Source organism: Cuculus canorus, chromosome 3 (genome assembly GCF_017976375.1).
Source record: "Cuculus canorus isolate bCucCan1 chromosome 3, bCucCan1.pri, whole genome shotgun sequence".
NCBI classification, from domain to species: domain Eukaryota; kingdom Metazoa; phylum Chordata; class Aves; order Cuculiformes; family Cuculidae; genus Cuculus; species Cuculus canorus.
In genome coordinates, this window is record NC_071403.1 from 99,465,632 (window position 1) to 99,491,510 (window position 25,879).

The 25,879-nt window shown below is 35.2% G+C and overlaps 1 protein-coding gene across 1 annotated transcript in view; it reads right to left on the reverse strand.

Annotated features, from left to right (window-relative positions):
- LRPPRC (leucine rich pentatricopeptide repeat containing) overlaps positions 1-25,879 on the reverse strand; it is a 92,293-nt gene that overhangs the window by 5,538 nt on the left and 60,876 nt on the right. Inside the window, exons 26-36 of the mRNA XM_054062893.1 lie at positions 23,648-23,716; positions 23,294-23,384; positions 19,826-19,968; positions 19,629-19,716; positions 14,994-15,117; positions 11,399-11,487; positions 8,045-8,249; positions 5,727-5,866; positions 5,449-5,564; positions 2,489-2,560; positions 897-981 (exon numbers count right to left, since the gene is read on the reverse strand). Coding sequence (XP_053918868.1) covers positions 897-981; positions 2,489-2,560; positions 5,449-5,564; positions 5,727-5,866; positions 8,045-8,249; positions 11,399-11,487; positions 14,994-15,117; positions 19,629-19,716; positions 19,826-19,968; positions 23,294-23,384; positions 23,648-23,716 — 1,222 coding nt within the window. The remainder of the gene's footprint in view (positions 1-896; positions 982-2,488; positions 2,561-5,448; positions 5,565-5,726; positions 5,867-8,044; positions 8,250-11,398; positions 11,488-14,993; positions 15,118-19,628; positions 19,717-19,825; positions 19,969-23,293; positions 23,385-23,647; positions 23,717-25,879) is intronic.

Here is a 25,879-nt window from a genome sequence, read left to right on the forward strand (position 1 = left end):
TGTTTTACTTAATCATTCCTGCCTATCTCCTCTGTGATATATGGGAACACAAGGGTTTCTGTCATTCTATCTTTTCGCTTGTAATGCACTTGTGAAGAGTATTTACTCCCTGTAATGAAACTGGAGAATCATTTCAGAACACACAAGGCAAAGGACACAACAACACAGACACAAGCTTCCAGAGGAGTGTTGTCATAGGGGCTACATGCCCTGGTATTTCAAGACTGAGTGTTGCAATCAAATGTGTTTAAACAAGCAACTTAATTTTTTTTTTTTTTTTTTTTTGAGCTGTTCCTTTCTGACTTCAACTATTAAGAGGCCTGACTAGCACTTCAACTGTTTGGGTAAATCCAAACGAAGGCATCTGGAATATTTAATTTAGCCAAAGTTAAACAAGTAAAACCAATTTACACTAACAACACTCAGGTCCTTGCACATTACTAACAGAGCTAATCACTTAAGATTTTGAAACACACACATATAAGGAACCAATATACTTATTACAATGTTTTTTGGGGAAAAAAGCTATATTCAATTTAAAAGCCACTCATTTCTACAGTATTTCTCTCCACAGGTTAGGATGGATTTTTTTTTGTTCCACGAAGCCCCTACTTAGCCTCTATGATAACAGTATCCTTTAATACACTTCCTTCTGTTAAGGGTTCAAGGCTCGGGTCAGTTAGTTACTTTTCCAACCCAACAACGAGTATATTTTACAGCCCCAACAGATTTAAAAACAGACCCTTGAGACAAACTCCTCATCTCCTTATGGCTCAAACTGAAAAGTAAGTTACACAGTGCAGCTCCTACTCCCCTTTCTAAGGGTTTCCACGATGGGATTTCTGAATGTCTCAAGAGCCCTTACTAAAAAAACTATTCCAAGGAGAGTAAATTACCATAACATCTCATGAGGTAACAGTGCGCAGCTTGCTCATCTAGATGCTCAGGAATCAGTTCTAGAAGTCTCTCGATGTTCTTTGCCTGTGAAATTTAATGCACAGATAAAAAAGCATTAACTTCAAAGCTCAGAGAACAAAATAAAGTTGCCAAAGTTACAATAATTATTGCAGATCTTTTAAGTTGAACATACTGTACCAGTAACAGGGAACTGACTGTGCAACCGAAAACAGAGTAGCTTGCTTCCCAAAATTTCATATGCAGATAAGAAACAATCAGGTACAAAATAAAACAAACAAAATACAGGACTAAAAGACATGCTTCAGAAGCCTAAACATTAGTTTCTCAAATTTTTTTTTTGAAGGAAGTAATTCATGTGTTAATGAGAATATGTCAGGATTTCAACCCATTTAAAAAAAAATGCAAACCACTCAGCAGCATTCACTGACCTAGAGGTCAATGGTACCTATGATCAGTGCTTAAAAGAACTCAGATCACTAACTAACGTGCTTAAATTTTGAAACTTCCTCCATCAACTTCCGATTTCAGTTTCAAAACCTCTCAGGTCTTAAATTAAAAAAGTTTACTGAAATTAATAACATCTTTATCCTATATGACTAACTCCTATGAGTGATTAAAATTTCAGCTTGAAAAGCAAGAAAATTTCAAATTTTTAAATTTCTTCAACAGGTACCAAAAGATTGCTTACCATCATCACATTTATCATTATCATTTCAACAGAACTGCTAATCTAGGAGTATTTAACAGCAATTTCCACAGAACAAACATGTAATCTTCCATCATTTGAAAAGTATTTATTCTAGTTTGTGTTTAAACTGTGCGCGTTTTTGGGTTTTTGTTGTTGTTGTTTGGTTGAGTTTTGATGGGGGTTGTTTGCAGTTTTTTTGTGTTTTTTTTTTTTTGTTGCTTTGTTTGGTTGTTCTGGGGTCTTTCTTTTGGTTGGTTTTCTGGGACGTTTCTTGTTTGTGGTTTTTTTTTCTGGTTTGGGTTTTTTTGTTTGTAGTTTTTTTCTTATTTTGAAGGGGGCATATAAGGAGTGAGGGATGGAGAAGAACATGCACGCAAAAGAGAGCATTTCAAATTATGGAGAATCAGCACAAAACTAGATGCTCAAAACTAGATATATTTCTAACTCACCATAATAAGTAATACGAAATCTGTCTTTTAATCTAAACACAGAGGCATTTTATCATTAGAGAGAGCCTGAGGTTTTTAAACTTGCATTTGTGTTCACACAATATAACCAACAAAGTCAGTACTTTCAGGTAGTGATACTGAACTGGACAGTGCAGTAGAACACTACTGTTTGTAGGATATAAAGGATAACATTAAAAATGCAGGAGATTACTGAAACAATAGGAAAATATTAACTACATCCTCCTTTCTACCATGCTCCAAGAAGTGAACTGTTTCTTTAAAGGCAACGAACTCTGCACATTAACCTCCCTCTCCCCAAGAAACACAATAAAGCCGTCAACTGTGAAGTTCCAAGACCCCAAACACTTCAACAATGGTTGATGAAAGAGAATTTTGCTACATATACAATGGTATACAGGAAAAACCACTATACCTGTCCAGGTTTAGATGCTGATCTAGCCATAAAAATCAGTAAAGCCCTCTTATCAAGCAGTACACCAGATTTCTAAAGAAAAAGAAATAATCAATGTAGCAGTCACAAGGAGGTTAGTGGTAAATAAAATGACTAAGTTGAAAATTTCTCATTACAGATGTTTAAAGTAATAAATTAATATATTATCTTTTTACAAGGTAAAAATTGAACATTAGTTTGAAAAAAAAACCAAAAATCCCCCAACCAATGAACATAGGAAACAAGTTCATTAGTACCTACATTTTTAAAAACAAAGTTTGTTTAAAACAAAAGGGGAATGAATTAAACTAATACTTCAACATACCACAAAAACAAGGTTTAGGACTGCAAAAGAATGAAAAAGAGAAACACTATTCCTCTCCAATTATACTGCCAAGCATTCACAAGTGAGCTAGGGATCATAAGGTTAATTATACATTTAATAAGGTGTCAGGGAGATAACTGCTCGTTTCTTTATAAAAATTAAAATGTACAAAGCAAGTTCTCTTTAAAGTATAATTACCCACACTTATGCATACAAAGGACTGATTTCAATCTCTCTATTTTATAAAAGGCTTTCACTGCAATAGACAGTGTTTGAGAGAGAGAGAGAGAGAAGTTGAACTTAAAAAAAGTTTGAGACAGACCAGATAAATCAAAAAAAACTATCTTACGTTAGAAACAAGGGCAAAGTAAAATATATAAGACAATATTTTAGTCTCTGCTCCTCAAAGGTGTCAGTCTTCAAATTCTTAGAATACAAAGCGCTTTTTACCAGTTCTAAAATATTTTAGCAGTACCAAAATGCAAAGAAAGAAGAGAATATTGTGCATATAAAAAACCACATACCATAAATTTACTACATTCAATCAGTATTTTAGACATAGGCAAGCAATAAATTTTGGTTTATGCTACTATGAATGTAGATTATGTATAATATGGTTTGACAGGCTCTTTAAGATCCAAGTGAAAAGGTGTGAAGACTCATTCCATCAGGTAAACTAAGACAAAAATGCACCTGAGGCATTCTGACAAAAACTTGCTTTATGGTGATAAGCAGAAGCAAAATATTCATGGCAGAAACTTATTTATCAATTCTAGCCATTCTCACCTACTGTCAATATAAGAAATCAAGATAGCCTGAGAAAGCTGCTTTCCACAGTCCCCTTCTTGATGAAATATCAACCCACTTTTGACTTTCATCAGCAAAAGCACTCTCCCCTCCAGACAGTGCAAAAGACACTGTGCTGTTTCTCGAACTTTTAAATAAACTGCATTTTTTGAAAGCAAGGATTCTTCACATGCATACTAATATTTCATATTATTACATGCAAAATAATTCATTTATATTGTGGTTTACTTTTTACAAAAGTAACAAACAATGGACAGTGTTCATTACTAGCTTCTAGTTACCTATTAGTAGAATATTTGACCCACAATATCAGTCAAGAATGTTTAACAGAAATGAAAGTTTTTCCTGCACTACATAAAAAACAAATTTTCTCATATACATAGAAGCTCCAACTCAAGCACATCTGTGAATGTACACTTAATATGAAATTCTCCTCCAAGATATAAGGTATAGAATGTTACTTCAAGCTATATACTTGTATATATATATATATGTTACTTCAATGCTATAGAGCCATGAATTTACTGCCAATATTTGGATGCTGCTGTAGTAAGTTTAAGGAATATACGAATGGAAATTATTCCCCCTTTAGAAAAATTTTAAGAATGAGATTTTACTTAAAAATGAACCCCCCCATCTTCACAAAGGCAAGAAATTCTAACAGATCTTCATTCACTCGTTCAATTTAATTCTTTTCAATCAAAGAGCAATTAAGAAAAAAAAGAGGAGAGTAAAATAACTTGAGATTTTTTTCATTTTGATGTTTGATCCTTCTAATTTAATACTCAGATGATCAGTTAGGCAAAGCAATAAAAAAATAATATTGCAGAGCAAGGAATATGGAAATAATCCACCTCTCACAGCAACAGAAATAACGGAACATGTTTGTTGGTATGTATTCTTCTTAAAAAATTGTCCTGAAATATCATAAAACACCTGACGGATGAAGCAGAGCTTTTTCTTTAACATACTTCCTTCAAACACTCAGGAACTGGTAAATGAGTAGCATGCGCTACCAGGAGATGGCAAAGAGGCCTCAGTTTGAGGCAGGAGACTACACGCACAGAACAATCTGCAGAATCAGCATGACTGCTGGACTGCCACCTGCTGGGATGAGCCTCCCTCACGGAGCCTGTTTGTGCGTGCTGCCAGTGGTTGCTTCATCCAACAGTTCATCCCACCTCTGGCTTGGATGAATGCAGCTGCTTCGTTCCTTGAAGATCACTAAACTCAGCTGAGACTGTGGCCCAGAAGAGTAGCATTCATCCTTTAATGCATCTGTGACACTCAGGTGAATAGAAAGCACATGCAGCTCTTCATAAAGCACATACATGCAGCATATACGATAGTGTAGCAACCAAGTGGAACAAGGTCCACAAAAAGCAACAACTGCATTTCTTGTTTGCAAACTGTACAGCTTAAGGATATTATTATTGTGTTTGCGGCATTTAAGAAATTATGCAAGAAGCTACAAGGAAATGGTTTGCAAGAAGCAACTGCTGTCTATCAGGAAACTTGTAAAAGAATAATTGCTTTGGATGGAATTTCAAGCAATATACAAGCCTTCCTTTATTTTCTTCAAGTTGTTAGAAGATAAACCCCCTTCTGACTCTGGTAGCCACTACTCCTATAAGTACTAAAGCATTAGCTCTTGGTTTGGAATAGTCTGAACTGTGCTACAGCTACTCACACTGTAATTCAAAAGCACACTGGTACTAGCTTATGCTATACACCACCTCTTTTTGACAATTTCACAGCTAACCTCTGAAGAGCTCTAAGCATTTCTGTACCTCTCTTGTTGTGTTATTACCTGTATCAGCAATCTGGCATCATCCACTCTGTCTGCAGTGACATATTGAAGGAAAAGATCTGTGACAGGTCTGTAAATTCCAAACTGACTGGCCAGTCGTTCTGCCATCGCACCAACTGCAAAATGATCAGCACAGAGGGAAAAATCTTTGATTGAAAAGCCCCTTTGTTAACTTCACAGGCATGATTTATGCTGACTGAGCAGGTTTTACATGTAATAGCTCTTTCATAACACCTCTGTCTAGTCAGAATATTTAAATATCATTGCAATTAACTCACATTTTTCCAAAGCTGGTTCTAATCCTTCCTCTGACACCTTTCTTAACAAATAGGAAATATTTTTGACAGCTTGATCAGGATTCTGTGCACCAGAGATAAGCAGAGGCTCAAGGTATTCCACAGCAGCATCAAGGTCATTGCTAGGAAAATAGATTGAATTGGCTTAGTTTTTGAAATCAAGATTTCTAAACCCAAAGAAGAAATTATATTAAGGTTTTTGTTTTCTACATTAAGGTTACATTTACCAGTAATGGATAAGTACCTATGATTTCATTCAGATATTGTAAGAGTGAAACCACTTTTGACTGAATGAATAAATAAGACATAAATAAATTTTTAATGATCTTTGACCTGTACAAAGCCTAGGTAATTTTCACAGACTTTCTTCCTCATTAAGAAAATAGAGTTCAGCTAGCTGCTTTAAGAAAATGTGTTCTGCAAATCTAGAATGCAAAATCAAAACATTAACGGAACGTATCTAAATAATTAATGTACGCAACTCTGGTAATTTTTTTTTTAATGTTATTCAATTAATTATTTACCTGAGTTTTCCCATGCCTGCTTTTTCTGGATGCAAAAGACAACACTAAATGTCATTTGTTCAGTACCTTTGTCTAAACACGTATAATCTTACGGCTTAAGCATAACAAATGCTAACAAAATAACGCGGGAAGTGATTACCGAAGTGTAAGCTCTACTTACAGTGTTCTAAAAAGTTCAAATGACAAAATCGCTTATCGGTCCACTCTAAAAATTAATTGAATTGAAAAAGAAATCTGAACACGATGAACGCTTTTAGTTGAAGTAGAAATGCAGCACATTAGAAAGCTATGAAAAATGCTTTGAAAACTATATCAGGAATATCAATCTACCAAAAAATTGAACAGGTATTAAAAATATCTTTAAGAATCTGTTTTCTATAGTTCTCAAGGTACGGCTTGCAAGATATTTCAGAATATACAAGGCGCGTATTATTTATGCTGCTGCTATGTCTTCTCATACTTCCAAGACAGTTTTGGTATAGAAAAAGAAAAGTCGATGCTGCCTAAACAACCTGTGCCTGCATACAGCTTTTATTTTATTTGTTCTTGTAACCATTCTACATCTTGAGAACACTGCATGACTTTACAACCTTTTATGACATGGAAATATATAAAAATATCCAGCTTATGAGACAAATCCTGAAGTATCTCTCCTATTTGGAGTGTTTAATTTATGCAAAAGTCAATGTACTTGTACCATGTGCCAAGGTTCACTCAGATGTAAGTATTTACAGCATCAGTCCTTCTTATAGACAGAAGTGGCTGAAAATGGCGAGGTCATTACTAGAACTTGCCCGCATGGTTTTCTTTAAATTCAAGTCCTCTTGCTGTTCCAAACACTTCAGTAACTACCCTCTCCGGTCTGACATGCCTGAGGTGATCAGGTATCTGATACGTACTACACAGTTTTACTGCTTTCCTACGAAGTTAGACTCTGGAGTTCTACCTGATGAAACTGGTTTGAAATAAAATAACAGAATACGTAGGATTCCTGAAGACTGGTTCCTGCAAAGCATACTGTGAAGTTCACAATATGCCCTTTCTGCAAGAAGTGCTTCCTTCACGACGTTTTATACAAAGGATGAACTAGAACAGTATCAACGTATCAACTAAACAAAAAAACTAGACAGAACATGATACTGAATTAAACATTTGAATCAAAGGATACTCAAAGTGTATGTCGATCAAAACTAAAACAACATAGTAGCCAATTTTTTACAATTCTGACAAAGAAAAAGTATAAAATCACCCCACAGATATATGTCTAGCATTCACATTTTGAGGGTAAACACAATAATATTGTAATTTCAACTACTGGAACAGACATTTGTTTCTAAATTAAATTATATGCATAATCTCTGGGTGCTAAGTTCCAAGATTTTTAGATTTATATTGATCAAGTAACTCAATTTTACATTCGTATTTCATAAGGCTTTTGATCTAAAACCAAGAAGAACACTTTACACGAGGTGTAGTATATTAGAACGAGGGTATCAAAGCTAAGTTGATATAGTTCTCAATTTGTCTCACCAGAGACAAATTTATGCTCTCTCAAGTGCTTCATAGCTGTCCCTGTATTTGGTTAAATTATTTTCAACTCCAAATGTATTTGGGAAACAATATCATAACAGAACTGAACAGCACACTGCTCAACTTGACTAGAATTTTAATATCTAGGACACCACAAGAATGGAAACAGAATGAAACAGCCAGTGCAAGTGACTTCCCACCGCTCTGCATAGAAGAATTACATACACCAGTCCTAGAAATACTTACTTCTTAGTATGAGCCAATGCAACAGCACTAGCCATTAGCGAGGCAGATATACCAATTGATTTTATGATGTCTTCCACCATGTTTTTAAGTGCTTCCATGTTCTTTATATCTCCTTTTTCTGCCAGAGCCTGAGTGAGCGCAATAACTGCCAGTCTAGAGGGTAACAAACCACTGTCAAGCATTCCTTTTAAAACAGCAATGGCATCTAAGAATGGAATAGAAAGAAAGGGAAAACGAAATCAGATTTTAGTTCAGAAGGCAACCATGCTGCTGGTATCATTAACCCTAGCCTTTTAAAAACACGTAAAGAAAATAACTTCCTGAACTTAAGTCCCAAAACTGATATAGTGAATTATAACTCAGATAATATGCACACAAAAATAAAAACCTTCAACAGTAACTCAGGTTAAAATGCCTTAGCATTTGTCCAATAAAAAATATTATTTTTTTTAACATTTAATTAATATATTTTAGTATCCAGCTCAAGGAAAGCAGCTATGTTATAAACACTCTTCCCTTACAGCCTTAAAGTCATGACCTTTGCAGCTTGTTCTTCTTCAAACTATAATAAATCTTCATTACTAAAACCCCCAAATGTTGCATTTTTAAGAAGACAGTTTAAAAAATGTTATTAATTATTGAAACTGCTAAATCTAGCATTCAAATTTATCTTAAGTGTGCACCAGAACTTTGTTTACCAACATTTAATTTTTATAATAAATAGACAAGTCTCCAAATGAAAACAAAAATAAACTCAAAACCGGACAGTTGCCTCAAGGACTCCTAAAATTTTAGCAATTATCTACGTTAAAAACAGGCAAAATCATTCTCCTGTCTGCCTGCTACAAATTCTCCAAACCCACCCAACCCTTGTCAATTTATGTTATAGGTGTGTAAGCTCACACAGAAAGACATGACCCTCTGGTAAAAATCTCTTACTCCTTACCAGCACAGGCAAGATTAATCATAGATAATAATTATAATACCAAGGGATAACACTTCCAACATAATATACACCCACCTGAACACCAAAGCATTAACATTCCAATTCAATATTCAGGTAATGTAGAAACCAAATATTACCCTTCGCAAGAGAGCAAGAAAAAACATCCTGTATGCCTAACCTTCGCTCATAGCATTTTTTGGTTTTCTTTTCTTTGTAGGGAAAAAAGGAGCAATATATCAAGGGCAAGATTCCCAAATTTTAGAAAACAAACAGAAAACACACACTAAATTCAAATTCTGTCCCGACTGTAAGTGTGGACTGCCCTTCAGTGTGGATCTTTTACAAGGTGTTGTGCAGCACTAAGCGTCACGCAGCTGCTTGCTCACCTCATCCCCACAGTGGGATGAGAAGGAGAATTGAAAAAAGAATCTCATGGGCTGAGATAAAGACAGCTTAGTAGGACAGCGAGAGAGAGAGAGAGATTATAATGTGAAACTTAAGTTCTGGCTCTTAAAGTAACCTGGATTTTACCAAGTTCTTGCTAGAAGACATTAGAGCTTTTACAAGTTCACTTAGGGACCTACATGAAAACATTATACAGCAAAGACTGATGGTGAGCTATACAGAAACTGATAAAGCAAGCAAGTTTTATCCAAGTGAAAACTATCACAGGATGTAGGCCACTACCAAAAGGATCTCACCACCAAAAGATTACAAAAAGACTGTGCCCAAACATTTATTGGGTAATCTTTGAGCCTCTGAAAATGATCAGCATGGCCAAAATATTTAGTCCCTTGTATTTTTAAGGCTTCAATTACTAAAAGAGGGACAGTATCTTTCAAATTATAACAGAAATAAGGATCAAGTCTGACTATTCAAGTAAGTAGCCGAAGAAAAGCTTGTTCAATGCACATGATAAAGGAAAATACAATTTTGAAATCAATGTAGTTTCACAGACTTCCTGAGAAACTTCATAATGTGCAAAAAAAAAAAAAAAAAAAGGCGTTTTGAAAGTACAGCAAGAGATTATAGAATACAGGAACATCAGTGATGCTCTCAAGAAGGGAAGACTTCTGTGTGTGTAATATTTGGGAAGAGCTGGCAAAACTTGGACAAGAAAAAGCAGAAGATTTATTAGAATTAAATCAGACTGGAAAGCCCAGTGAAGGCCTTAAAAGCTGCGAAAACTTAAGACTTGCTAAGAGCAAGCGAAGCAATTGCATTTACCGCAAATACTTCAGTCAATGACATCTGGCAATGACATCAGACTTAAGACTGAAAGGGGAAAGAATTTGAAGGAAGACAAGTTTACTCACTGCAGGAAAAAGCACAAGTAAGAAGATTCATCTAAGTGCTCAACTTATTAAAGTAAGTATTTTAATGTAGTATTAATTTAACAAAGTATTTTAATGTAGCTGATATTACCTGGGTAAGAGCTATTACAGCTATGCATAATGGAATAACCCAAAAATTAACTGATGGCATAATCAAAAATTGATTTTTTGATATCCTTTGTGTAACACATTGCCTTCGTATGTAGCTGCTTCAATGCTTAAAGGTACTGATGGAACTACGTATCGACACTTACTTAGACTTGCACTGGGATAGAAGGCACAGCACTGCACGTAAAACTATGTACTTGCAGAGTTTTCCTCTCTCACAAGAGTTCTACAGAACAACTAAATACATAAAACACAACACTCTGGAGATGAACTCTAGGCTGCAAAACCACCAATGCCAAGAACTAAAATAACATGACTATAAACTTTACCCACCATCTCGCTGGGTACCCTTACATGCTCTTCAGTCACCATTTTCTGTTCTATTATCATTGTTACATTAAAAAGAAAACCAAGTTGAATATTTCATTACTGTTGGTATTGAGAACTATTAAAAAGTATTTGATTAAGTTTTAAAATCAATATTATAATCATTTTGTGCACAATCACATGCATTTAACAGTCAATTTAACTCATCTGATATCTCACACAACCAACACAATATGCAAGAAGCAACTGCTGGGAATTGTTTCAGATGCTCTAAAGTATGTTAATTTCCAAAGCAAAATGACTTGTGCTGTGAATTTTAACGCACTTGAAAGCCTGTACTTTCTCTCGTTCTGGAGCACAAATTTTGCATGTCTGAAGAGCTGTGATTCATCTTAAGAAAACCCATCTTGTGTTAAATGGAATGGAAACTGGACTAAGTGGTCAAATGACAAGTACATTCATATTCAAGCTGTATTATAAATGCATGTACAGTAATTTACGTCTCTCAGCTACCACAAAAGGCTCTTGATAAGCAGGTAATTTGCTAAATGGACTCCTTTATCCAAGTATTCGAAGGGCGTTACAAGAAAAATCTGCAGAGGCATTAATGTGACGTAAAGGTCAAGCATTGTGACATACCTTTCAAATAATCCCGCCTAACTTGCGATATGATGAGGAGGCTGCTGGCAGCACTGTTCAGTGTGAAGCCCTTGATGTGGGTCTCAGCACTAAAAGAAGCAGACATTTAGAAAGGAATTACTGACATGCTTCTGATACGATAATAAATGGTTGAGCACCAAGGTGAAATTATAAAAACTACTGTTCGTATGTTAAAAATATTGCTGCAAAATATCGACCTGGAGACAGCTTTTGTGTTATCCTGTCAATGGTTATAGAAGGATAATTTTTTTTTGCATTCTGACAGATGACAAAGTTGGAAGTGAGCAACAAAAGAAACAAAGTACAAGATTTTTTTTAAACAATCGGTTCAGATTCTTGAATGCTGACATATTAGATGACTAAAATAACTGCATGCCCTGCATTGTTCTGTTGTATCCTAAGCTGGATACTTTTTCTTCTTTTTTCAATAGTCACCATAATTATAAAATGTAAAACTATTCTTTCAGCAATAAAAATGAAACATTTATTTTCAGCACTGTATATTTTAAACATAAACTAAAGCATATTATGAACCAGCACCGTATCATTTGGTTGATTAATTTTCAAATTTCTGTCACCTAGATGTATACAGGTTTTAAAGCGAACATACTACATTTGCTGCCTTAGCCACGTTAAAACTGTATTTCATTTATCAATTGTTTATCTCCTGTAATACAAAACTTTGCATATCTATAGCAAAGAGAATCTTTATTTTAATAATGCTGCTAAAGCTTTTCTAACACTCTGGAAATTAGGCAAGAGAGACTAACCAGCAATCGCAGTGATCTTATACAACAAAACGTTCCCATTCCTAAATGACACACAGCCACGTTTTTAATATATAAGGATAACTTTACAAATGTTCATTTCTAGATTACAAAATCTCTACACAGAAAAGGGGGGCATTGCCATTTACCATATCAGCAATCAAGATAAACCTCCCTGATCATCTTGTGGCAAACAACTGAGCAGCCTACCTACTTGAACTTAAAGGCTGAGCGGATTGGGAGGTAAGCAGGGTCATTGCTAAATTATTCTCCTCAATCCCAAGAAAATCCTTCACATCGCACACAATATGACTATCCTCTCAGTCACTTTCAGCCTCCCAGGCTCACAAATGCAGTCACTGGACTCAGGATTTTCTTACTCTCCCAACCAATCCTCTTAATCCCTGTTTAAGCACTCACTGCTCAGTTCCGCCTTTTCTTTTTTTTTTGCCCTTTGTCCCATCTGTCAAAGCCCTGAAGTCAACAATTCATGCATGAGACTGTAAATTACATATAACAAAGGATTTACTTTCTCCAATCTTCCAATCTTTAGTGTGATTAAATAGATGTTAGCGACTATTACAGAACTAATCCATCATTCCAATACTCCTAAATTTCTATTTAAAACTTCTTGGACTAAATGCAGTAAATAGTCCTCAAAACAGTGCCAGAATGCCAAAGCAACCAGACTTGCGTTGACCAACAGATCAATAACCTTCTGTTTTTTTTCGTTGGTTTGGGTTTTTTTCAAATGCAGAGTAGGAGTGCACTTTCCTTCTACCACATCACTTGCTCATGGAAGTTTCTCAGTTCTTATAACAGGAAGGGATTCTAAAATTATCTGGCCTTTTTGTATTAAAAAAAAAATACTTATTTTGCTGATTATGCTAATAATCATACAACAGCTCTCTAAATATTATTTAAATTTGAAATTTAGCTTCAAGCAGAGTAAAAAGAAAAAGATGTTATCGTATATAAATGAAGGTAGCTTTCCTGTACTTTATGAAAATATTAGGAGTTGCACAAGTTTCAGGCCACTGTGCACATTTAGACTTCATAGGAGTAATCTCTTTGTAATATGAGGCTGGTAAAATTGTCAAGTATGCAGAAATGTGTGCAAAACACAGATTTGCTATTCCTCAATCGTGTGTACACATGCAATCACTTTCTTTCAGAGAATATTTTAAAACTCAGACTTTTGAAAATGCTTAATATCGATACACAAATACTATGAACATTGCCAATATGAAACATTTTCTGTCTCAATGCAAAACAATGAGCTGTTACATTCCTCAGATGTCATTATTTGGCATTTCTATGCTATTTAAAATTTCTTCATAATATTTTTCCTGCATTATACATTTACGTACTAAAACACTTATCTAAAGTGGGAATTCTGAATCATTAAGACACCAGGAAAAAGCCACCACCTTCTTTCTGCTCTTCCAACCTGCAAATTACTGCTAATAACATGCAATACCTTGTGTATCTTCCTTCTAACTGTGTTTGAGCTGTGGAGCAAGGAAGCAATCAATGCTTGTACAAATCTTTGATTAAAAGTTCCAAACTCGTCCCTTAATCTTTCAATACAGGTTTTGATACGTTAATATTTTCTGTGAACGTTTAACAAGCTACCTAAATTTTATAAACATTCTTTGTACTTCTACAACACGTCCTTTCCATCTTCTATTTACAAAGATCTATCGGTTTCTTTCATTTCAGGGAACTTAAGTTGATAAACTGTTCTAGTTCTTACTTGATAGAAGCCATATATCCATCAAACACAAATATTCCTTATCATAAAACCCATTTACTGACACCTTTTTAAAAAAAGAAATTATTTGTTCTTCCAAATGCAGAACTCAACTATTTTTTTGAACAAAAGACATGTCTTCAGTCTAAACATTTAAGAATACATGAAAATAGTAAACATAATCTTAGACCATACTGTTCCTGGACATCAGTAACTAAGTTGACTCTAAAAATGATGAGATTTTTATAGTGCCCTATGCATCACGAAAGTTACCTTCAGGCATTCTCAAATTTACTGTATTCAGTCAGAGAAAACACTTGCTGACAACCACTGTTCTTGTTTTAGCTGAAGAAACTGACTTAAATTACTTAAACTTAATTTTTTTATTCTTACCTCTACACTGATAAGTAGCAACGCTTTTACTTTGAAGCCTATAATCTGACCAGAATGCACATAACAGGCAATAATTAAAGCAAGCAGTGTATCACACAACTCACTGAAGGTTAATTTGATTCTGGTGATTCTAATAATATGCGACAGCAGGTTGGATTTATTTCAGTAGTGCAAGAGTTGGATCTAAGGTTTATGGTCATCTCTTAGCCACTGGCATCATAGTCAAACGTACCATTTTGCATCTGGCAGGCAGCCAGCTGCCAGTGACCGTGGGTAGGGTAGGACAGCAACAGGGACGGGGACCGAGGGGAAGGCTCACGGGCAGCTCAGTGAAGTAATCTTGTCTGTTTGGATATTGCTCTAAAGAATAAAAGGCAGACTGCCAGAAGGGCAGACTTTCAGTTCTGATGCCAAGTACGTTTGTTGATACTGTTAGTTGAAATGAGTTATTAGCAATACATACTGTCATGCTAGTACCTTTTTAATATATGGCATATCACCCTGTGAAACACTGGTGTATTTCTTACTGTAACTCCTAATTACCAACCACAACCTGCTTTCACATTGCAAGATAAGGACTTACCTGAAAATGATCCAGAAGCTACTCGAAACCACAACCCCCTCAAACAATTAAAATCCCCAAAATGTATAAAAGCCTTACATGCGTTTCACATTGAGGGCTTCGTCAAGACATTCCTGTGTTAGCAATGCTCTTACAAGGATGTCATAAGAGCGATGATGAAAATCATCCTTCCTCTGCATTTTTAGGAAAATATCATAGGCCTCTAGAAAAAAGAAAAATCCAAAATGAAATTAAGACAATGTTGATCAGAGAGAAAAAATAACCAATTCATTGGATAGGTCCCATCATAAATCTATTTATCCTCTGCTTACACCTTTGAGCCCAAAAACTGCTTGTACAATCAAGTGACACAGAACCCCACAGACCAAAAAGTTTGCTACTGCTCTTTTTCTATATGTGGCTGTTGCTTACGTACCAACATCAGAAGGGTGAGACTCAGGATTTTTAAAGCAACGCCTAATTCTGGGGTATATAGTTACAGTATCTGATGCATGATCACAACAGCATTTAACAGATAACATAGGAGGTGATTCCAATATGGGGAGATCAAATTATTTGGCTACGACAAGATTTATACAAAACATACAATTTACAAATATACAGATATTTAACAAGTAAACTACGCTGCATTTGTTTGACTGATTAACAGTTTTATTTCATGCATTCACAATAACTGTCAGAGTATGAAAAGATGTTACCAAAAAGGGGGAAAAATGATAAGCACACTTTTCAGTCATTTATTTTTCTGAAACAAGATTATACAGCTATAAACATGAAGCTAAAACTGCCATCCTGGCTGAAACATCTGCTAGAAAATTGTGTTAAAAGCACACAAATGATCTTTAACATCTAAGCTGTGACTGCATGTTTCATTTAATGATACTTGAAAAGTAATCTCTTTGCTAATTCAAATCAAAGGCACAACAACCTTTAAAAACTTTTTGGAAACACTTGAACTACCACTACAAATTTCACAGGTAAGCATTATTTCCTTATACTTTGAAAGTAACCATGAAGAGAACTCATTTGAATCTTGCTGTTTTGCATGAAGCATCACAGTAATAGCACTTACTACAGTGTGCTGTTGAATTTTAAGCTGGCATTCCCCAAACCAAAACTGGTCGTGTGCCCTTTGGTTTGAATTTTAAACTTCTTCAACCTAAGAGTACACCTAGCAACCTCCTAAAATGTAGGCACAAAAATGACTACATATAAAATGTTTATGTATAACACAAACTCTTACAATGATTTAATAATCAGAATTGACATTGCCATTCTTTTCTACTTTGGACATGTGGAGCTACACTAAACAGATACATGAACAAAGATAAAGGCTAAGAATGGCACAGTGAAAAATAAACTCATTTCTGTGTATGTGAATTTCATGTATACAAGAAAGAGACAAATCAGACATGAAGAGTATGACTGATAATCTGACATTACAATAGTGATTGCATTGTCAACCAAAAGACAAATGAAACAGCAACAGCAACAAGACTGCACAGTTGAAATACTCCAACACATTAACTTACAGGTCTGATATTAGTTTGGCCTGTTGCAACATGTTGAACTCTCTTGCCTGTTCAGACGCTGAACACCAGCATTCAGAGTGTTCACATCTAAATTCAGTGCAAAAGACACTTTTCCTTCCCTTTTCCTCTAATCTGAGCTACCAGTAGACTAGCAATCACATTCACCAGTAAACAAAAAAATCCTTTCACACTTATATCTGTTACAGAAGTAACTACTTATTTACAAACCTATACCTGACTGGTGATAGGTTTGTTCTTTCTGCTTGTGAAAGTGTGTTGAAATTCTGTTTCTTAAAGTCAAAACCTGCTTAGGGTTGGAGACTCCTAAAACGCTCTGCTGTCTTCAGACTGAATTAGGATTTGTGTTTTAATACTGCTTTCCACTGGTTGGAGACAGAAACAGACCTTGCCACCAGTGGACACAGAATCATAGAATGGTGCTTCACATGAAGCCAAGCATATGTTATCATCAATTATCACACTCCACAAAACAGATCTAGTTCGACAAGGAAATATATTTAAATCTTATTCACAGGAACTAGTTCAATGAAAAACTAAAAATATCTGTATCAGTTTTGTTTTCCTGTACTAGGATTTGTTGTGTCTGTCAGACCTGACCTCAGAATGATTATCCTATTCAGATTATATTCTTAACTTCATTTTGCATCAGTGCAAGTAGCATTGTTTGAAGTATACCTATATGAGTCTTGAATTGAGACATATGCCTGATCAGATATTATCAGCTTATTAGTTCTTCAGATGGCATGTAACATTATGGAAGTACCTTAGCATTCAAATGAGAAAGTTCTTGGTTTCAAAATCAGATCTTGTTATACAGCTATTTCAAGTAGAAACGTGTTAGAAAAGTGACAACTTGCCAAAAAAGTCTCAGTTCTGAAGACAGTCAAATTTGTTTCAGCAATTGCAACTGTTTGGGATATGTGTAGCACGATCCCCTAGAGTTAAGCTCTCCCACTTCAATCAAGATAGAAATGAAAATATGACTTTGCATAAATCAAGCACATCAGAGAACCAATTTTTCAGAACACCTCCATGTCAGAGCAGGTAAATTCATGAAATTAAGTAACTAACTAAAGTTAATTTTTTTCCTATCAAAAAGCTGATGTTGATAAAAAGTTGTATTCTGTCCTATTATGGTCATATCAAAATTACATTATACTGGTACATGAAAGTGACAATTTAGTTTTTGTAGGGTTAAGACAAAAAGAACTGCTTCTCAACATTTGTCGTTTTCCCCTTAATTCCCAGTAGCGCTAGACTACCTTCTCTCAAATACTGCACTTTAAGTAAAAGAATATGCAGAAATAATTTACTAATAAATTCAGTATCAAATCTCATCATAAACTGTTAGCAGTTATATTTTATACGTTTGGTTTAAACTAGTCTCCCTGAAAAGTCCAAGGCATATGTAGTTTCCTCCAGCTCTCCACTGAATTACTTCTGACATCAAAGCCACAGGACACTTTTCTAGGAATGTTTTAAGATGCACTAATTAATTTTGTGTGGTTTTCACTAAAAGTATTTCTGCACTTCTCATTTTGTTTCAATTTCCAAAATTTGCCAGCATAAAGAATTCCTGAAAGCATTATCTTTACATCTGCGATAATACAGGATTCTTAAATTCATACATATATCACAAGATTGCAGTGCCTACAAACAGAATATCCAGGCTCCACTTCAGTTTCCTAATCAGTGCTCCTGTGACTGAATGACTACAGGGTCAGTTTACTAACAACAGAAGAAAACCGTATAAATGACTGACAGATTCTTCTAAAAAGTCAGCTTAAAAATCTGTCTTCAACCTGTAAAATACACTGTTAACACTCAGCAGAAAATAACTAGGTGCCTTGTATTTACAAATCTTTCTCATTCAGTAAAATTATTTTTTAAAACCTATTTAATTTATTTTCTACTATGCTTTCAAGTGATATAGTTAGTTATTTGTCAGAATACAAGCAAAGAAAATACGGATTTCCAGAACATTAAAATGCTCTACAACCTGGCAAATGCTAGAAATAGACTGATTTCCATCCCCTCTTGATAGGCTAGTTCTCACTCTGTGACCCTGATTTGGGTTGAGCGAGATAGGAATGAGTTTTCAATTATTTGAACACAGACTGAGCCAAAAGGATTTGCACTGAAGTACACTCCTCTTTTCTATATACAAAGGCAAATACTCATGCATAACTTAATTGTTTTTATCTGAAGCAGGGAAATTTTACAAAGAAAAGCTATTAATTTTTCATAACAGAATTGATCTGAAGTGATATCTTATTAAGGTCACTTTATTTGTGGAGTGGCACCCACAGGCACAGGGGTTTGGAATCGTACGCTGTGGGGACACAGATTGTGATCTTTTGTTTATAGTCTGTGTATTCCTCTGGGAGAGGAAGAACAGGAAGAAAAGCTTGCAAATTCAACAGAGAAACATCGACAACCTCAATCTTGGCTGTTAAGAAGCTAAAGACCCTATGCAACACATTGAATCTTTCCTGTGAGTAGAAATAAAGAACCTTGCAACATCAACAAATAGAAAACAGACTAATAGGTAAAGGCCAGACAGGAAGAGAGCAAGGGTTATCTCCGTAACACAGTCCCATCTCATTAATTTCATTGCCAAATTATCTCATCTAAATTGCTTTACTGATATAAGGTGCCTGAAGCATGTTTTTGAACTGCATCTGATCTACCTCCTCACTACACTTCTCATGTCTCACACCATAAAACTTGTGACCAAACAGCTAGCTTTTCTGGGAATAAAACCAGTATTTTTAGCATCAAACCTGTGCACAAATTTAGTTTCTGGTTCTTAATGAACATGTTTGAAAGTCTAGAACATGACGTTAATTAACCCCATAGCATAAAGTGAACTACACACCAGCAACACTTCAGGAATTTTAAAATCAGCAACTTCACCACAGACCGGATTTCAAATATGTTTTTTCAAGTCAGCATTTCCAATGACAATATTAAATATTTTAGCATATCCTTCTTGTATCAGCTTCTGAAGCAGAATATTGGCAGTTAATATTAGCACGTACCTTTCCTAACACACTAGCAAATTAACGAAAAGCAGCAGCAAACATCTATTGATCTGTGTTTCACTGAAATCTTAAAATTAATGATGAAAGGGAGGAAAAAACAGTGGTTTTAAGTTTACCTTTTGCATTGTTTTTCTTGCAAAGCATCCTTATTTTTCTTTCTTCCACATTAGGAGTACTTGAACTTTTGGTATCTTCATGTCTAACCTTTAAAAGAAACTTATTTAAGTTACTGTGATGCTATTTGTTAACATTTTTCAATGGAAAGAAATATATTCAGAAGTATCGTTAGCTATGAAAGTTAAACAACAGTTACCTTAGGCACCTCAAATGGAACAACCTGACCATTTTTCTCAAGTATAGTAGCCAGTAAGGTTAGTGTTTTCTCACGAGGAACAATATTTTCTTCTTGAATTTTAGTCCAAATAGCTTCAGCCTTTCGCCAGTCACCATTGTTCTCTGAAACAAGATTTAAATCTTAAGATAAAAGCACATTCAGAGTATACACATCTATCTAAAGTAATTAGAAAAAGGTATCTTTTGAACTTAATTCATCAATTAATCACATACTTCTGCTTCACAAGTTCATCAACTTGAGAAATTCTAAACTACTTCTAAATACTTCTAATACATTCCTAATGGGGACATGAGAAAATGCAAACAGAAAAAACCCCAAAAGGATCGTATGAATTTTCAAATGAATGAGAAATCAATTTAAAAAAAATTGCAGAAGTGTTCCTCCCTAGCTCATCAGTTCTAATATTCTTGATCTTCAATTGTAAAAACAATTACAAAAAAGTCTCAAGTATTACAAAACATTAACACCCTAGGGTACTACTTCTAAGTTCTACTCTGAAATTCCTGAAATAAAGTCCTCTGGTTATGTTGGTACAGAGTTGGAGCACCTACAACCCAGAACTTTACCACTTTCAAGTCAAAGAAGTTCTAGGCCTTCAGGTCTTTTTGCTAAGAAAAGAAAGGATATCTGGAGACCGTAAAACGTAAGCTTTCTGAAAGAGAAAAATTGAATTGCTACCAAATTTACTGCTTTCAACAAGAACAAACAGAAAACTGGACTTTGTGAAAGAAGAGTTATTACTATCTAACTACATAGAACAGGTGGTTTTCTTTGTCTCCTATCATTAAGTCACCAGAACCATGTTGACTTCTGCTTGTAGGTTCTACTCACAGCTACCTAAGCCCAACATCTGCTAGCTGCAGATTCCATGGTTTAATCCAGACCCCAGAAATGAAGAGAAGCAAGGTAAGAAAGCAGAGACTGAAGGTGGATGATGCAATGAGTTGTTCACATGGCAATATCCCAGTCTCTAACAGCAGGTCTTTTGCTATTCTTCCACTGTCCAATGAAGGAACTTCAGCTCTTCTCTATCTCAGGCTCCACTAGACTAAGTCATAACACAATGAAAAGCTGGAGCAGTCACACGGAAGCAGTATGACACATTGGATACTCTCTAGAACTGTGGTTAAGTTGGTATTTCAAAACAGTATCTACTGCTTTGCAAACAATATTCCAATGCAATACTGAAACATTACAGAGCAGTCTTCTCTTATTTCCAGGAGTTTAGGAAAAGCTGGTTTAAGATCCAAGCCCACTTCCAACACGGTTCTGGCGTTACTTTAGCTTTTTAGAAGAGGCAGCAAATTCGGTGACTATTTAAAGTCAAATAAAATGATGGGTTTAAGGATTAAATAGTGCAAATAATATTTTAAAGCAGATAATTACAGCATTTAGCAGAGTAAGACAGAGAAAGCCGGAATGGTTTTTCATGTGTTTGATCCTATGTTTGACAATCGTTAGGCCTTATCTAGAGGACTGTGTCCAGTTTTGAGCTCCACAAGTATAAGAGACACTGGCAACTGGAGTAAATTCAGCCACTAAGACAGACATGGGGCCGGTACAGATGGAGTAAAAGAGGAAGTTGAAGACGATGAGTTTTGGGCAGCCTCGAGAAAAGCAGGATAACAGGATCTAATTGATGCCTTCAATTACCTAATTGACAGTTACAGGTAGAGTGATTCAGTCTCTCCTTGGAAGCAGGCAGTATAGGATGGCAGGTGATGGTTAAAAGCTGAAGTGATGGAGTATCTGAGGCTGATCAAACCCTGGAATGGGTTGCCCATAGACACTGTTTGACTTCCACCCTTGGAGGCACTAAAAACTTAAACAGTCAGGGCATGATCTGATCTAACTCTGAAGCTGTCCAAGCTCTGGGAAAGGGTTAGGCCTAGAAGTCCTGAGGCTCTCTCCAGCATAACCTATTCTGTGATTCTACAAAAACAAATGCATTGTTTTCCATATTTTTGATCACAGTTCAGATGAGATGGTAGATTCTTGTCTTATATGCATAAAATAGAATTGAAGTTATGGCTTAGGTGCATGCTGACAACCCTCTACCGTATTTGCGCATAAGGCAGCTTTGATAGACAATCCCAAATGGCTGAAAGCAGGAACATGCATGGGTTTTGTCTTTTATGGTGACAGAAACCCACAAATGTTTTCCACTTCTTTGAATAGATGAAATTGGTTTTGTCTTTTGAAAGAAGACTGAACATTTTGCATGACAGAATATAATAAATTGTTTCTTAGATTCTATTCCTAGCAAGCACACTGTCAGACTCAGTCACTGACAGAGGTGAACAGGATTAGTGGAGAACCAGGAAAGCTCCCTCTTGGTTAAGACAAGATTGCTTTTGAGGCCTTCTTGATTTCTGACAGCAAACTATTATGTGCAAAGCCAGAATTGGGCAACGCTACAGTTGGGTTTTGGAGCTTCCTAAGGCTGTGCAGGAAATGAAAAGTAAGCAAGTTCTAAAGGAGTCTCTGGTCATTTTTTATTTGGAGGTACTCATCTCTTCTACTTTTCTTAAGTTCAGTGAGGCAGAAGCCTCTTTCATTACCATATGAAAAGGCAAAGAGGGTTTGAACAGTATTTTATTCAGCGTTGAAACATCACTAGTTCTAGTCAACCAAAAATATATATGGAGAGGAGCCTAAAATTACTTCAAGCTCATATTCCAAAGTAAATCTAAGTGCTGTAATGGCTCATCAATGCACACACATTATTGAAGTAGATAATCCCTGTAATGCCTTTTTTTTTAATGTCCCAGTTTACTACTTAATGCTCCATATCTTAACACAAAATCTTTTTTCAAGACTTAAACATAACTAGAACTACAGTTTCCAAAAGTTTTATTGTGTATAATACAGTGTGATGCACTGAATAACAAAATTAGCACAGACTGAAAAAAATAGAAAAGAAGAAATTAAGAAGTCTTCAATACATCCTGCACTAAGTCTGTAGCATAAAAACAAGCTTTCAATTTTAAGAACCGTTCCACTCCCATAAATGATGCAGAAGCTAGATTGTGGCTGGTGAAGAACTGGTACATTTAAAAAAAAAAAAGCACTTTTCAGACACAGATACAATTACAGGAGACTCCAGTACTTTATTAGTTATGAAGATACAATAAATGAGCAGTTTTTCTTCCTGAAGCATATTAAAAATCAAAACAGAGTAAACTTTGAAATCAGGACACAAGGCAATAGCACGGACTGGAAGACTTGTACTATTTAAGTTCTATGTAAGTGCTCAAGTCGGCAGGTAAAATGACCCTTGTACTCTTCTTCCCACAAGACGCCTCAAAAATGGTATTGAGGATAACTGCACATCATGATAAAACTCCCCTCCTTTTTAGGGTTATTTCCTACCTCCTATCACAAAAGGAAACAGATTACAACATGAAACAAAACAAATTCACTTACCACACAGCTGAAGCAGGTAGTAGTACATCTCATCTCTATCACATTCGAATAGATGTTGAGTTAATTCTACCAACTGTTCCAAAGTCTCCATCTTTAAAAAGAAGGAAGAACATAGTTATACCCTAGCCAAAACATTATTTCTCAATATACATGCACCTACATGCTGTGTGCATTCAGCTAAAATAATATTTCTGTTTAAGTATACAACAGCATTTACACAGAGCATTAAGTTCACCTCATCAGCCTGTCACAAGTCCTTTCACAAACATAAGAATCAAGCAATGAAATATTTCAAAACAATTTTTCTTGGAATATAGTGACAGTTGCATAGAAGACATCATATGAGCCACATACCTGATTATTCAGGATACACTTTTTTGCAAACCACTGTAACCTTCCAGAATGTGCTCGCAAGCCAGGAGTCTGTAAAATATTTCCACAAAAAACGCATTACTTCACATAGAACATTCTAAGGAAAAGTAAACAATATATGTACTCCTAACCAAAGTTCATGGTTTTTCTTTGCTTTATGAAATCTGAATGAGACTACAAGCTCACAAATAATCAAGTTAGGTTGCATTTAAGAGATACTTCGAAACTGCTGTCATTTTATTCACGACACTGTCATACTTAGTTGAACACTTGCTGAGAGGGTTGATTTAAAATACACTGAAGATGAAATGAAATGTTAAATAATTTATACTATGACAATATTTGAGTATTTTTGCTATTATCCATTGTTATCATCTGTATTATTCAAGGTAAAGAGTTAAATCAAAAGTTTAAAAACTATCTTCACAATTAAATGTTTGTATTCAACACCAATGCTATGTCTTAGCAACTAGAAAACCATGCCTCAACTGCAACTTCTGGTATCCCTTCCCTGCTAACAGTAACCATTTTCTTACAATTACTAGTATCTAAAACCAACAGCATTTTTAGATATTCATTTCTTTGGCTCAGCAAGAAAAACAGGAATTTACAGAGCAGTAACTGTTAGAAGTGTAACGCACTACCAACGCAGATGCTGGTTATACTAACTGTGAGACAATTCCTGCCCCGGAACCAAGCAAAGACTTACTCTTAATAGTTAATACACCATATTTCTTCCTGCTTTTTATTTTTCCAGGTTTGATGAGTCTTTTCTTATTCATTCCTTTGTAGTTTCAAGCGGAATACTGCTACAGAATACACATTCTCATAAAGATTTCAACCATTGGAAACTCCATCTGGTATAGACTACCACATTGTGCCTCTCAGCACCACAGACCATAATCAAAATATCCATTCCTCCACTTAAATAAATTATTCATTAAACACAGGAAAAATCAAAGTTCTTTTAGAAACATGTTACAGGCATGCTGGTATTTATGTCTGATGTATCTAAAAAAATAACACCAAAAAACTGTGCAAAGCATCCATCATTTTCATCTCTTACCCTTTCCTCCCACAGAGTACTCGAATTTACTTTCTTCATACTCTTGTTTTAGCACAAGGCACATTTAAAGAGAAGACTCTGCTTTCATTTCAGGTGTCCAGATTCGCATTAATATAACTCAAAGTGATTCTGAGGATATGTCAGTTCGTGCCTACAGGGAAACGTGTTTTGACTCTTGAAGGCTTTTAGATGTTAATATTATAAAGAATTCTACTGTTTAAATGTGAAGTGTGACTTCCAAAATTTGAACACCACTTCACATAAAAATGAAGAGGTAGTTTGAATAAAAAGCTGTGAGAAATATTGTCTCTTTTCCAAAGCAGAGAAAACAACTACCACTGAAAAAGTCTATTTACTGTCTTTTTAACACAATTTCCTTTTCCTGTATTCTCCAAGAAGAGATTTATTAATATGACCTCTTTCTGAAATAATTCAGCATGCATCAGAAAACCAGCATCAATCTTCAATCAAAAAAAGTTAAAATTTGCTAAAGTTATAAGAAACAGTGTTCTGCAGAGTAAATGTTAGGCCATATAATCCTGCCAACCATCCAATCAATTTTATGCCATCATTAAGTTTTTTAATAAATAGGATGCTAACACGCCACCCCCACTCCCTTGGTTCTTCAAAATAGACCATCTTCTCTATATATTTCACTATACTATAAAAATAGTCCTAACCCTAGAAGTTAAACAAAAACAGTTGCTTCTCAGGTATTCAAAATGTATATATACACGAAACACAGGTACTTGCTTTCCATCCCCGATTATTTTTTTTCCTGTAGCTATTTATGTTTATAGGTAGCCGTTCAGTGCATTTTTTAAGAAACACCAAGCAGTTTCACATAGAATATGCCAAAAACTGAGTCAAGAATTAACATCTTACACAACAGGCTCTTGAAAATGAAAAAGAAAAAAGTATGTTGCCTGCATTTGTAGCTAATCCTCTTTAGGACATGGTAAAATTCAAATGCTGAATTCACTTACAACTTCCAATATCATTGCTGATCCGAATACCAATGAACTCAGCAGCTCGAAAGCTACAAACTTTTTATAGTAAATCCTTTCCTGTTCAGAAATGATTGATGCGTCTGTCACTACAAGGACAGCTGAGTTATACAACAGATATCCTTGTGTTTCATTTTGAAA